Genomic DNA, 12,989 nt, shown 5'->3' on the forward strand with positions numbered 1-12,989 from the left:
TCTTCTAGTTCTAAAATTCTTTTATTTGTGGCTCATTGGTCTGAGATCCATCTCAGATTATTTAGCATTTTAATGCTTGAGCTCTCATTTATAAAATGGTCACCTACTATGTTATAGGCTCTGTGGGTGCCCAAGAGTCAAGGATGGGTAAGGTCTTTGCTCTTGATCTCACTACTTAGTGAGGAATCAGAACACGTAAACGAGGATTGATAACACAGTGTCAGGTAAGTAACACAGTGTCAGGTAAATGTAGGCAATGATACCAGCCAGAAAAAAGGGCCATCAGTGCTTTCTTGTGTGAGGTAGCATGAACAAAAGCCACATTGTTAAGGATCCATCATGTCAGGTGAAAGAACTTGGACTCTCCACTTGAGCTAAGGAAGTATTTTAAATAATGTAGTTAGATGTTTATTTTAGTCTAAACTACCATCTTAGAAAGGGCTTTCCTGGTGGCCCAGTGGTAAAGAATCTGCTTGCCAGTGCAGGAGATGTGGGTTCAGTCCTTGGGTCAGCAAGATCCACTGGAGAAGGAAATGTCAACCCACTCCAGTATTCTTGCTGGGAAAATCCTTGGATAGAGGAGCCTGGCAGGCTACACTCCATGGGGTCAGAAAGAGTTGGATACGACTGAACTACTGAATAACAACAACCATTTTAGAAAGAGACCTCTGGAATTTGGATCTGTGTAGTGGGATGAATTCATATCTCTGTCTCTCTTGCTATGCTTAATTTCTTAAATTCAGAAAAGATACATAAAAAATAAATTCAAAACAATGCTTATTAATGAACCATTGTTGGAAATTTATGGAAGATAGAAAGCAGATAAGATCAGATTGACAGCAGAAAGTACAGCTGCTCTGTATGTGGAATATATATAAAATATTCTCTCACACAGCTGCTCTGTATGTGAGAGAATATATATAAAAAACAGGAAAGAGTCCTGGGTAATCTTCAAGAGTAAATTACTTTAAATTCTGTAATTGAAAAAGCTGGGGTATCCTCCATGTTAAGTGAGCAAAAGGTATCAGAAGGTTGATCCTAAGCTTAAAAGACACTTTTCTAAAGAAAGTACACTGACCTTTTCCAGTCCTGTGGCCACTGCTGAGTTTTCCAAATTTGCTGGCATATTGAGTGCACCACTTTCACAGCATCATCTTTTAGGATTGGAAATAGCTCAACTGGAATTCCATCACCTCCACTAGCTTTGTTTGTAGTGATGCTTTCTAAGGCCCACTTGACTTCACATTCCAGGATGTCTGGCTCTAGGTTAGTGTGAGTGATCACACCATCATGATTATCTGGGTTGTGAAGATCTTTTTTGTATAGTTTCTGTGTATTCTTGCCACCTCTTCTTAATATCTTCTGCTTCTGTTAGGTCCATACCATTTCTGTCCTTTATTGTGCCCATCTTTGCATGATTACTGAGGAAGGCTTTCTTATCTCTCCTTGTTATTCTTTGGAACTCTGCTTTCAAATGGGTATAGCTTTCCCTTTCTCCTTTGCCTTTAGCGTCTCTTCTTTTCTCAGCTATTTGTAAAGCCTCTTCAGACAACCATTTTGCCTTTTTGCATTTCTTTTTCTTGACAATGGTCTTGATCACTGCCTCCTGTACAATGTCATGAACCTCCATCCATAGTTCTTCAGGCACTCTGTCTATCAGATCTAATCCCTTGAATCTATTTGTCACTTTCACTATATAATCGTAAAGGATTTGATTTACCCAACAGGTAAATATTGTTAATATTTAGTGTTTAGCCTTTCCAAGGGTGGTAAACTAGATCATCACATTTTTTTTTTTTAAGACTTGCTGGACTAATTCTCTGATTTTTTAAAATATTTACTCTATTTTCCTTGCCTTAATTTTGCAGCATAGATATGTAGACTGGTTTTCAGATTTGCCTACCATCAACTTGAGATTTGGTCTTTTTAACAGTTACTGCTCATCTATTTGTCTTTGCCTCCTTTGCTAATCCTGCCTTCTTTCCTGTTTTCCCCAACCTTCTGGGTTTAATGGCTTTAACAGGCCATTATTTATTATAGTTCTAATGAGATTTTAAGAAATAGATGCCTATGTTCAATCTGCCATCTTTATCAGGCATTCCTGAGGAATTTTTACTTTTAACTCCTTACATATCTGTATTATATAAAATGTAAGATAAGAACCTGCTGGTTTTACATATAACTTAAAATTTTTACTTTTAAAAGATAGCATTATTGACTGTTATTTATATACCGTAAAATTCATCCATACTAGTTGAATTGTACAATTCAGTGATTGTATTAAATTTATAGACTTGTGCAGCTGTCTCTACAATCTATTTTTGGAATATTCCCATCACCACAAAGAGTTCCCTAGTATTCTTTTACAGTTCATTCAAACTCCCATGCCCAACCCTAGGAAACCACTGATATTCTTTCTGTCTATATAAACGTACATTTTCCAGACATTTTATGTAAATGGACTCATAGACCATGTAGTCTTTTGTGTCTAGCTTCTTTCACTTAGTATAATACCTGTGAGTTTCATCCATGTTCTAGCATGTATCAGGACATCATTCCTTTTTATAAAAGTCTGAATAATATTTTATTGTATTGATTATTCATCAGTTGATGGGCATTTGGCTTTTTTCTTATTTTTGATTATTATAAATAATGCTCATACTAACATTCATGTACAAACTTTGGTGTGGATCTGTGTTTTCATTTCTCTTTGGTATATACCTAGGAGTAGAATTTCTAAGTCACGTGGTGATTCTATGTTTAACCATTTGAGGAACTGCTAGACCGTGTTCTACAGTGGCTGCACCTTTTTACACTCCCACCAACATTAGGATGCTTCTAATTTCTACATATCTTCTCCCACATTTGTTATTGTCTGTCTTTTGATTATAGCCATCTTAGTGGATATGAAGTGGTATCTCATTGTGGTTTTGATTTGCATTTCCTAATAATGATGTTGAGTATTGGGCATGTGCTTATTGGCCATTTGTTTATCTTCTTTGGAGAAATTTTTTGTCGTTGTTTACCTCTTAATTTAATTCTACTGTGGTTAAATAAGACATTTTGTGTGTTTTCAGTCTTGAAAATTTATTGAGATATGTTTTATGGCCCAGCATATATTCTAGTCTGAAGAATTATCCATAAATGGTTAAAAGTAATGTGTGTTCTTCAGAACTTGGGTGGAATGTTTTGTATATGTCAGTTAGGTTGCATTGACTGATAGTGTTAAAATCTATATCATTGCTCATTATTGAGATCTCTTTCAGGGCTGTCCAGAAACTTTAACTTTCTGGTTGTCCCTTTTGAAGCTTTTATGTATGTGCACAAAGCCAGGCATGTATGACTAGTGTAGGACCTCTCTCTAATGTCTGTTGTATCTTTGAGCAGTCTTGGCCAGAATTCACTTGCCCTATCCATGATTGCAGCCTCAGGCTAGCAGCTGTTGACCCTCTCCTGCTGCCGTCTCTGGGAGGTCACTTCCACTGATGGCCCCACTGGGCCTTTGCACTGCTCACTCCTCCAAATGAAAGTGAGCCCTCTTGGACCACATAGTTGCAGCCTGCCTTCCCTGGAAGAAACCCTGCTCTAATGAAGCTAGGGTGGGATGGATGGGAGAAATCCTGGCCAGAACATCAGAGATCCCTATGTTTTTACCCAAAGTTCAGCAGTTTTAAAATGATAAGCACTTCTCAGTAGTATATGTAGGCACCTGGAGGTTTCGGGAACATTCCAAGCATGTTCCCTTTTCAGAGTCTTTGTATCTCTTCCATCTGCCAGGAATATTCTTTTCCCAGAGGGTCTGATGGCTTGTTTTCTCATTTTATTCTGGCCATTAAAGAGACCTTTTCATGACTACTTATATCTAAGGTAATAATTCCTTACTTTAAATCAATCTCTACTCTCACATGTTTCTTACTATTACCTGGCAATTTGGTGATGAATTTTAAATGTATCTTCTTCTAAAATGTAAGCCATAGGACCAGGCACTTTATCTACAGTGAATCAGTGGATGAGTTGGAGTCACTTTTAAAAAAGAGCTTTGTAGTTATTAACCATAATAATAATTTAATTGATTCCTTACATCTTTCTGAGTGTTTTTATACCCACATCACTTCATTTCTTTCTCCATGTGGTCCTCTAAGGTAGGCAGAGAGCTTCTTGTCATCATTTCCATTTTATGGATGAGAACTTTGGCTTAAAGTGGGATAGCCTTGGCAAAGAACACAGGGATAAGCAATAAAATTCTGGGAAAGAAACCTATATCTCTTGATTCTGGTAGTCGTTAATACAACCACCCAAAGCCATCACGTGTGGAAACCAGCATGTGTTGCTAAGGACGGTGATGAAATCCCCTCCCGCACAGTTTTAGAAAGCAACAAACTTGGTGTTTATAGTCTACAGTGGGTAGCCCTAGGCCCCCAAGAGGATGGAGAGGCTGCTGAGTTAATTTTATTCTCATTTTGGGTTCCTAGTTAAATTTTGTTGAGTGGAATATAAGGGGAAAACAAATTAGAGTGGAAAAGTATCAAAATATGTGCTTTCACAGGGAAAGAACCTCTATTGGATTTTAGAACTGAAAGTGACTTAAGGGCACCCCTCAAATTATACCAGTTCTCACCTCCACATTCCTCAAGTGATGAAACTTGAAGCTGAGAGGATGGATTCATTGCCTGTAGTCACTAAAACTAGTTGCTTACAAATGTCTGTCGCTGGCAGTTTTTAAGTTATGTCCTGCACTGGAGGTCCTGTTAGAATCTATGAGGATGCCAACTTTCCCTACTTAGTATGTCAAATGTGGTAAAGGCCACTCTCCCACACATAACTCCAGTATAATATTCAACTAAATAAGTTCCTTTACTTAGCCCATGTTGTTCTGATATTCCTCTCTCCAGCGGCCTCAAATGGCAGCAGAAGGGGAATTGTCCGTCTGTCTGTCTCCTGCATCAGATGGTGAGCTACTTTTAGGACTTGGACCATCTTTTTCATCTTTGTACATTTATATCAAAAACATTCATCACAGTGTCTTACTGAGCACAAAGTAGATGGTCTGAAAATAATCTGAAACTGTTGAATTATGTCAATATCTACTAAAAGATCTGTATTGCTTCTCTGATCCTATACTATAACCATTTAATCTCTATCAAAAATCTCATATTTTGGAGCTATTTTATCTCTTGAACATGTGTTGTAAACAGTAATGGTATGATCTTTTTGCCTGGACTTGCCCTGAAACTTGCCAGTCTTGGCGCAGCTTTGTTATAGTTTGTGTGGGAAAATCAAGTTTCTGAGGTTATAGCAGATTCAATTAGTGGTGCTGGTAAGGGTCATTCCAAGACAGGGCAGAAGCTTAAGGAAATAGGTAGCATCTGATCTGGGGAAAATCTCATTGCTTCTTGTGACAAGGGTCTCCTGATGTTCTGTATCTGCAGGTTGAGGTGAGGGTACCTGATAACATAAGGGGTGCAGTATATTTTGGTAAAGAAGGAAAAGGAGAGGCAAAGACCTTTCAGAACTTCTATTTACCATATCAGAAAGGACTACAGAATTATAATGATAAGCTTTGTAAAATTCTGAACTTTTGATCCCTTTCCTACATGTTGTACTTTATCCTCTCTTCCGCACAGAGAGTAAAATTCATAGAGAAGAAGGAAATATGAGCTTGTCTTCAGGGTTTGGTTTGGCGTAGGCAGGTAGAAAAGCTGTCAGTTGGTTTCCCCATCCACAATTAGGCTTTGGGTGGGAGAAGGAAGCCCTCCAGGGACTGAAGGGGGAGTGGTAGCTAAAAGAAGAGAGGGGAGATGGCTGAGTTCCTGAGGCCAGCTACAAAGTGGAGAGCTTAGAGGCTGATGTGTGTTTCAGAAAGAGTGTCAGGAGAAGGTTTCTTCTGGGAGATTGGTGACCCTGGTAGTTTAAGTTCCATGTTGGCTTAACCTAACGAATCTGGCTTTTGTCACTGTGCAGAATGTGAAGGCGGTGTCTGAGACCCCTGCAGTGCCACCAGTTTCAGAAGATGAAGATGATGATGATGATGGCACCCCACCCCCAGTGATTGCTCCACGCCCAGAGCACACAAAATCTGTGAGTCTTTGTGATTTATTAGAGTTTGGAGGTGGGGAGTAAGGGATGGGTGCCAAGGTCTAGAAGTTTAATACTCTGGTAGGGATCCTGAGATTTTGGAGGTGGTGAAATAACCAAATTACCTTGATTGAAAGGTACTTTCTGTATGATTAAAGACAGAAAGTGGTGTAATTATTTATCGTTGATTTGCAGATAGTCCCAAAGTGTCCTAAATAGTTGGTCTTCGTACCAACTTAGCCCTACTTTCTTTACAGACAGGAAGATATACAGAATTAATGTTACTTAGTGTAGAAGTAACATAAATTGTTCCAGTCTCCTAGGAAGCAACAAATTAGCCTGCTATAGATCGTTTCTTCTCTGTTAAATGTCCAGTGTTCAGGCTCTTAAGACATTATTGATGATACTGAAAGACTCAAGAGAATTTGTAAAAACATTAGTGCCATTAGTATCCTGGACATCAGGAGTGCATTTTGATGCTGGATATTGGCAGTGATTTTTATTTAACTTCCTTTGAGGTTCTTGCATTTCATAATAGCCATGGTCCCTTTGCCCTCACTTTGCATAATCTGCGTTTTACATGATTTAGCATCACTGAGCACTGATCTATCATTAGATGATACTACTAGTGTTTCTTTGTTTGGACTTTTTATTATGACAAGAGAATGATTTAGGGCTTAAACTCTGTGGTAATTCAAAGAAGATTGTCTCTGAACTAGAGAATTCGTGGAAGTATTCAAGCAGATGTTGGTTGACTGAGTATGGGAGATGCTGTGGAGGCAATTCAAGGGGATTAGATGACCTTTTAGAATTATAATTTATAAGCAGAATCTGTGGAATCACTGCTTCTATAGGTTACAAAGTCACTTTAAGGATAATGAGCTTCAGAATCAGAGAGTTGTCCAGAGATGTCACAATGGAAAGGTTTTTTCGATTTGCAAGCATGTTCATTTAAAAAAATTTTCCCATTAAACCATGAATTCCTTACAAGTAGAGGAAATATATATGTGTGTCTGTGTATATATATGTAGAGGATATATATGTGTGTGTTTGCAGTGATTAACATAGTTCTTAAAGGGTTTTAGAAAGGCAGTATTGAATGACTGATAAATTTGATCTTCATAGCATTCCGCTCTAAAAAGATACTGTTAATTCCTAATTTATAAAAGAAGAAGAAGTTGAGATTTGGAGAGGTAAATTGATCTATCCAAAGAGTCTAAGCAAAATAGCCAGAACTGAAAGCAGGTAATTTACCCCAGGTCCAGGTTATATTCCAGCATAGCATAGTGGCCTTTTTTATATGAGCAGACCTGTGCTGGGAGCCAGAAAAAGAGAATGTTAGAGAAGGAAAAGGCAGGGTTCTTCCCCTCAAGGAGCCATGTCAGAACCAAAGGAGGAGGACAAGGCATGAAATTCATGTTTAGGTGCCAGGGATATAGTTTGTCTACATGTGCAAGAGTAGAAAATTAAGAAATCACTATGCTGGAGTAGTCAGTAAAGAAACAATAGTGTCTGATCTCAATGTTTCAACTTATTGCTATTTCCACTAGCAATAAGTTAGTGGAAAGTTCTCTTCCATTTCTGCCTATTATAACCATGTCCATCCTTCAAGATCTGGCTGAAGAACCCTATTTATTTGTTTGGTGACTCATGAAACTTTTACCTGAATGCTTACTTTTTGTTAGACGACTGGTTAGATACAGAAGTTCAGTGATGAACAACTCAGATTCTCTGTCTTCATAGAGCTTTTGTGTGTGTGTGTGTTTGTCACTCAGTCGTGTCTGACTCTTTGCGACCCCATGGATTGTAGCCCACCAGGCTTCTCTGTCCATGGAATTCTCCAAGCAAGAATACTGGAGTGGATTGCCATTCTCTTCTCCAGAGGAACTTCCCAACCCAGGAATCGAACCCTGCTCTCCTGCATGGCAGGCAGATTCTTTACCGTTTGAGCTATAGGGAAGTCTTTAGACTAACCCAAGTATTGTTGTGACGTTTTTATGAAAAAAGTGATAAATGCCTTGAAGCATCTCCTGTGGATGGGCGGTAGAACATGTGATCACTTCTTCTGAACCTCAGTAGTATATAGATTGTTCTTTTTTTCTATTTGTCCTTTCTGCCTAGGACTTTCTCCAAGACTTCCTTCACAGAAATAGTGGATGGGGCATTCTGTACAGCAAGGCAAAGAACAGATTCTCAGTAAATGCTTATTAAGTATTATTATTATTGAATAGGCAGTATAATAATATTAGCTGAAATTTGAAAGCTTAATGTCTCCTGAGTGTGATGCTACTTATTTCACACATTAATTAGTTTATTTATGGTTTATTAGCAACTCTATGGAGAAGGCAACGGCACCCTACTCCAGTACTCTTGCCTGGAAAATCCCATGGACAGATGAGCCTGGTGGGCTGCAGTCCATGGGGTCGCAAAGAGTCGGACACGACTGAGCAACTTCACTTTCACTTTTCACTTTCATGCATTGGAGAAGGAAATGGCAACCCACTCCAGTGTTCTTGCCTGGAGAATCCCACGGACAGGGGAGCCTGGTGGGCTGCCGTCTATGCGGTCGCACAGAGTCGGATACGACTGAAGCGACTTAGCAGTAGCAGCAGCAGTAGCAACTCTATAAGATAAGTATCACTAACATCACTATTTTACAGACAAGGAAACTAAAGCATAGAAAAGTTAAGTAGTCTGCCCAAAGTCATACAATTGGTAAGAATAAGATTTGGAATTTAAGTCTGGCAGGTTCCAGAGTCTGTAATCTAAATAACTCTATCCCATGGCCTCTTAAAGAAGAACAATTGCAGTTTTTTCTCTGTGAGCGTTCAGGATTTAAAAAGGGAGTAACTCAAATGAAGGTAATGTTCAGTGTTGTATTAGCAGTGAAAAGTACTGTAGGAATACAGGATATTCATTTCAGCTTGGGAAAGAACAGAATTTTATAGAAGGGGATTCCCATCTAATGATAGGATGTCCTTTAAACCCTTTATAGTGAGAGTTGTGTAGATTATATTGATTATTTTAAGTGCTCAGACTCTCACTAACCCTTGTTGTAAAAAGTGAGAGAAAGGAAGATCATTCCATTCTCACAGCCTGGGCGTAGAGGAAGAGTATCATAGGATTCTTCATTAGCAACTCAATGGAGAAGGCAATGGCACCTCAAAGGTATAGAAGAGATGAGTTTACTGAGATTTGTTCTTCTTTGGATGTTCTAACACATAAATCTAAGAGAGGCTGGCCTCACCAAATGTTTGCACCAACAATGCAGGTATATACACGGTCTGTGATTGAACCACTTCCTATTACTCCAACTCGGGATGTGGCTACATCTCCCATTTCACCTACTGAGAATAATACCACTCCACCTGATGCTCTGACTCGGAATACTGAGAAGCAGAAGAAGAAGCCTAAGATGTCTGATGAGGAGATCTTGGAGAAATTACGTAAGCACTTTGTAGGTTTTTTAATTTCCCTCTGGTATGTGACTGGTTGAGCACAAGAGAATTCTATTGCTATAAAGATCTAGGTTCTGTGCTAGGTGTATGTCAGTGGCGGCTATGCTTTATATCTTGCCAGACTGTGCCTCTTCTCACCCGTCCCTACACCCACCTCCTCTGTCTCACCAGCCCTGATTAGATGCTATGTTAGGATGGGAATATGATGAGAGAGTATGTGAATAGCCCACTTCAAAGGCTGGGAATCACTTACCACAGGCATGGCTTATGGAGATGACAAATAGCTTTTACTTACAATATAATCTGAAAGGTTGTGTTGAGAAAGACTGAGGTCTTGTGTAAACCTGGTGAGGAAGAGTGCTATGTTGGTTATTGATGTTTCTGTTGGCAGAAGACAGATCTGCCATTTGGTTGTAGAAAAAGAAGGAAGGGAAACTAACATTTTGTGAGCCTGTAATATGTACCAAATGAACATTTATTCCTCATTTTAGCCCTGTGAAGACAGACATTATAATCCTTATTTTTTGCAGTTAAGTTATTTGAGGCTAGGAATGCTAAATGCTCTGCAAAAATTCATGCAGCCAAAAAGTGACAGATCTGGGATTAGCATGCAGCTTGTGCTCCTGTAATCAGAGCATGCTATTTCTTGCAGTCAGGTGGGAACTCCCATTTTGCTTTTTAGTGATGAGAATTATTAGGGCAGCTTGTTTCTCTTTTTCAGTAATCTGCAGGAGAATTCATATGAGAAGAAAGGAATGGGTTGGCCTGTAGGCTTGAAAAAGCCATCTGAGAAGGCTTTTGATTTATTCTTTGAACTTATGTACTTCTAAAGAGGATTTGATGTGACTGATCTGGTGAAGTCTGCCCACTGGCATTGCTTTCTAAAGCTGAGGTTTCTGGTTCCTTAGCTTAGTGGCTTTTGATTTCATCCTGATAATTCTTATTTGACTTTTTAAAAAAATTTTCACTCTTTCCAAAGTTGCCCTTGCCCAGTGTTAGTTGCTCAGTCATGTCCAACTTTTTGCAATCCCATGGACTGTAGCCCAGCAGGCTCTTCTGTCCATGAAATTCTCCAGGGAAGAGTATGGAGTGAGTAGCCATTCCCTTCTCCATGGGATCTTCCTGCCCCCAGGATGGGACCTGAGTCTTCTGCATTGCAGGTAGATTTCTTTACTGTCTGAGCCACGAGGGAAGCCTCGCCCTTACCCAGAGCCCTTCTATGAAGTGATGAAATAAGAAAAGCCACTTACCTTGGCATCTGTTTACTCCTGTATGTATTCTTTTTCTCTGAATCAGATTTTTTTTTAGAAACAGTAATACTTAGAACATAGGATTATGCAAAAACAGATTGGCCTGAGAGTTAAGGACCCTTGGGTTGAAGCCCTAGCACAGTCATTAACTTGGGTCTTGGGCAATTTTCTACTGTTCCCTGGTCCTCCTTTTTCTCATCTTTTAAATAGGAATGTTAGTCCCTGTCTCATTTGTAAATCAAATGAGATAATGTGTTTGAAAAGTATCAAATCCTAGTAATTGATATTATTGGAAAGCGCTTTGGAGTGGAAGACCAAACCTGAACTCCTAATCTTAACTCTGACACCACTTTGCTGTGTGACCTTGAGGGGAAGTATCTTCCCTTTGGTGGGGCTCAGTTTTACCATCTTCAGAAGACTTTTTTTTTTTTGAAGCTGTGAACTTTCTCATACCTCTGTGTTTTTGCACTTAAAATAGTTTTTTTGTAACCCATTCTTGACTTTCTCTCCCTGGAAAATTCCTCCTAACCCTGTAAAAATTAATTCAGGTTCATTTCCCTTCTGAGGCCTTCCTGGTCTATATTTTTGCTTCTTTTTGTATCACAGCAATTACTATATGTTCATGGAACTTTATACATGGTGTCTGTTTCCTGTATGAGATTACAGCTTCTTGAGAGCAGAGACTGTCTTAACTGGGTCTCATTTGTTGGGTCCATTAACTGGGTCTTCATTTGTTGCACTCAAGCTAGGGCTTAGTGCATAATAAGTGAGCATATTAAAACTAGAAAATGTTTATTGAATTGATGAATTTAAAAATGAATGAATAACTTTTAGGAGATTAGAAATGGATTAGGGTACTATTAATAAAAGTGGTAAGGAGGTGAAACTTTTGGTTGAAACTTAAGAGGGAAAGCTAAGCACCTTAGTGTGGTTTTAGGGTATTGCAGATAGTTCTTTAATCTTTGCTGGCTCAGAGTTGGGGGAACATGGGGCTTATTTTGTATTGTTGATCTGGGAAAAACTGATTTATGTTCTCTGTTTCTTTCAAAGGCAGCATAGTGAGTGTGGGTGATCCTAAGAAGAAATACACACGGTTTGAGAAGATTGGACAAGGGTTAGTAGGCGCCTTTTGTTTCCCTAGAAAAATGACTTAAAATCATATGTGCTGATATATATGATTTTGCTTTTGTTTTGCCTCTTATAAACCTTTTTCTTCGTTCTCCACCTCACCCCTCACCCATCTGAGGGTGTTTTATTAGGCTGATCTCAGGCTTCCAGAATTATGTTTTAATATGTGAGATGTGCCATTAGCTGACATTGTTGCTAAAAATATCCCTGCACTGAGAGTGCGAAAACCATTTATTTTCTTAGCACAAAAACCTTCTTCCCAAATTATAGCTCTGCTTTTCCATATTAACCTTGTTTACCTGGTGCTGAGACTTACTAGCACTAATATGAAATGAAAGACAGAACTCACAGACTCTTCTGCTAGTATATGGGACCTGTTTTTCTAGTGGATGACAGAAATCATATCTCTTACTCTCTGGTTTCTTTTCTGGATCTTATATTCTGACCTCAGTGTACGATTCAGCAAATCTTAGCTGAATCTCTGTTAGATACTGTGCCATGAGTACAGCTATGAATCGGACCATATCTGCTTTCAGAGAGACCCTCATATCTACAGAAGGAGATAGGCAGACAAACAAAAAATTATAATATACTGTGATAAGTCTTAAAAGTGTTTTTGAGCAAGAGAAGCCAGATATAAAAGAGCAAATACTGTGTGATTTTTTTATATGAAGTTAAAACACAGGCAGAACTAATACATGCTAATGTAAATCAGAATAATGGTTGTGTCTGGGAGGATTAGGAAGCAGCATGAGGGAACTTTGAGGGGTTGATGGTGAACATGTAGGTGTGTACATATTGAAAAATCATCAAGTTGTACACTTAAGATTTGTGCAGATTAATTTAGGTAAGTTATGACTTTATATAAAAGAGAAAAAGAATGAAATTTCTATAGAGATACCCAATTAGCTAAAATTAAAAAGAAACTGAAAAAAGTATCTGGCTTGTAGAAAGCTCTCAGTGTTACATGAATGAAAGCATTGTTGTTAATGAAGTCATTGAAGTTTTCTGTTTTTTCTTTCTTTTTAAATTTTTGATGCGTCAGAGCATCAAAAATTGTGGCACCATAGTTGTGGCA

At 38.6% G+C, this 12,989-nt stretch overlaps 1 protein-coding gene across 4 annotated transcripts in view; it reads left to right on the forward strand.

Moving 5' to 3' along the window:
* PAK1 (p21 (RAC1) activated kinase 1) overlaps positions 1-12,989 on the forward strand; it is a 159,513-nt gene that overhangs the window by 110,463 nt on the left and 36,061 nt on the right. For all 4 annotated transcript variants that reach the window (XM_070365036.1, XM_070365035.1, XM_005909613.2 and 1 more), the window contains 3 exons: positions 5,962-6,078; positions 9,347-9,521; positions 11,834-11,897. In XM_070365036.1, coding sequence (XP_070221137.1) covers positions 5,962-6,078; positions 9,347-9,521; positions 11,834-11,897 — 356 coding nt within the window. The remainder of the gene's footprint in view (positions 1-5,961; positions 6,079-9,346; positions 9,522-11,833; positions 11,898-12,989) is intronic.

This window comes from Bos mutus, chromosome 29 (genome assembly GCF_027580195.1).
Source record: "Bos mutus isolate GX-2022 chromosome 29, NWIPB_WYAK_1.1, whole genome shotgun sequence".
NCBI classification, from domain to species: Eukaryota; Metazoa; Chordata; class Mammalia; order Artiodactyla; family Bovidae; genus Bos; species Bos mutus.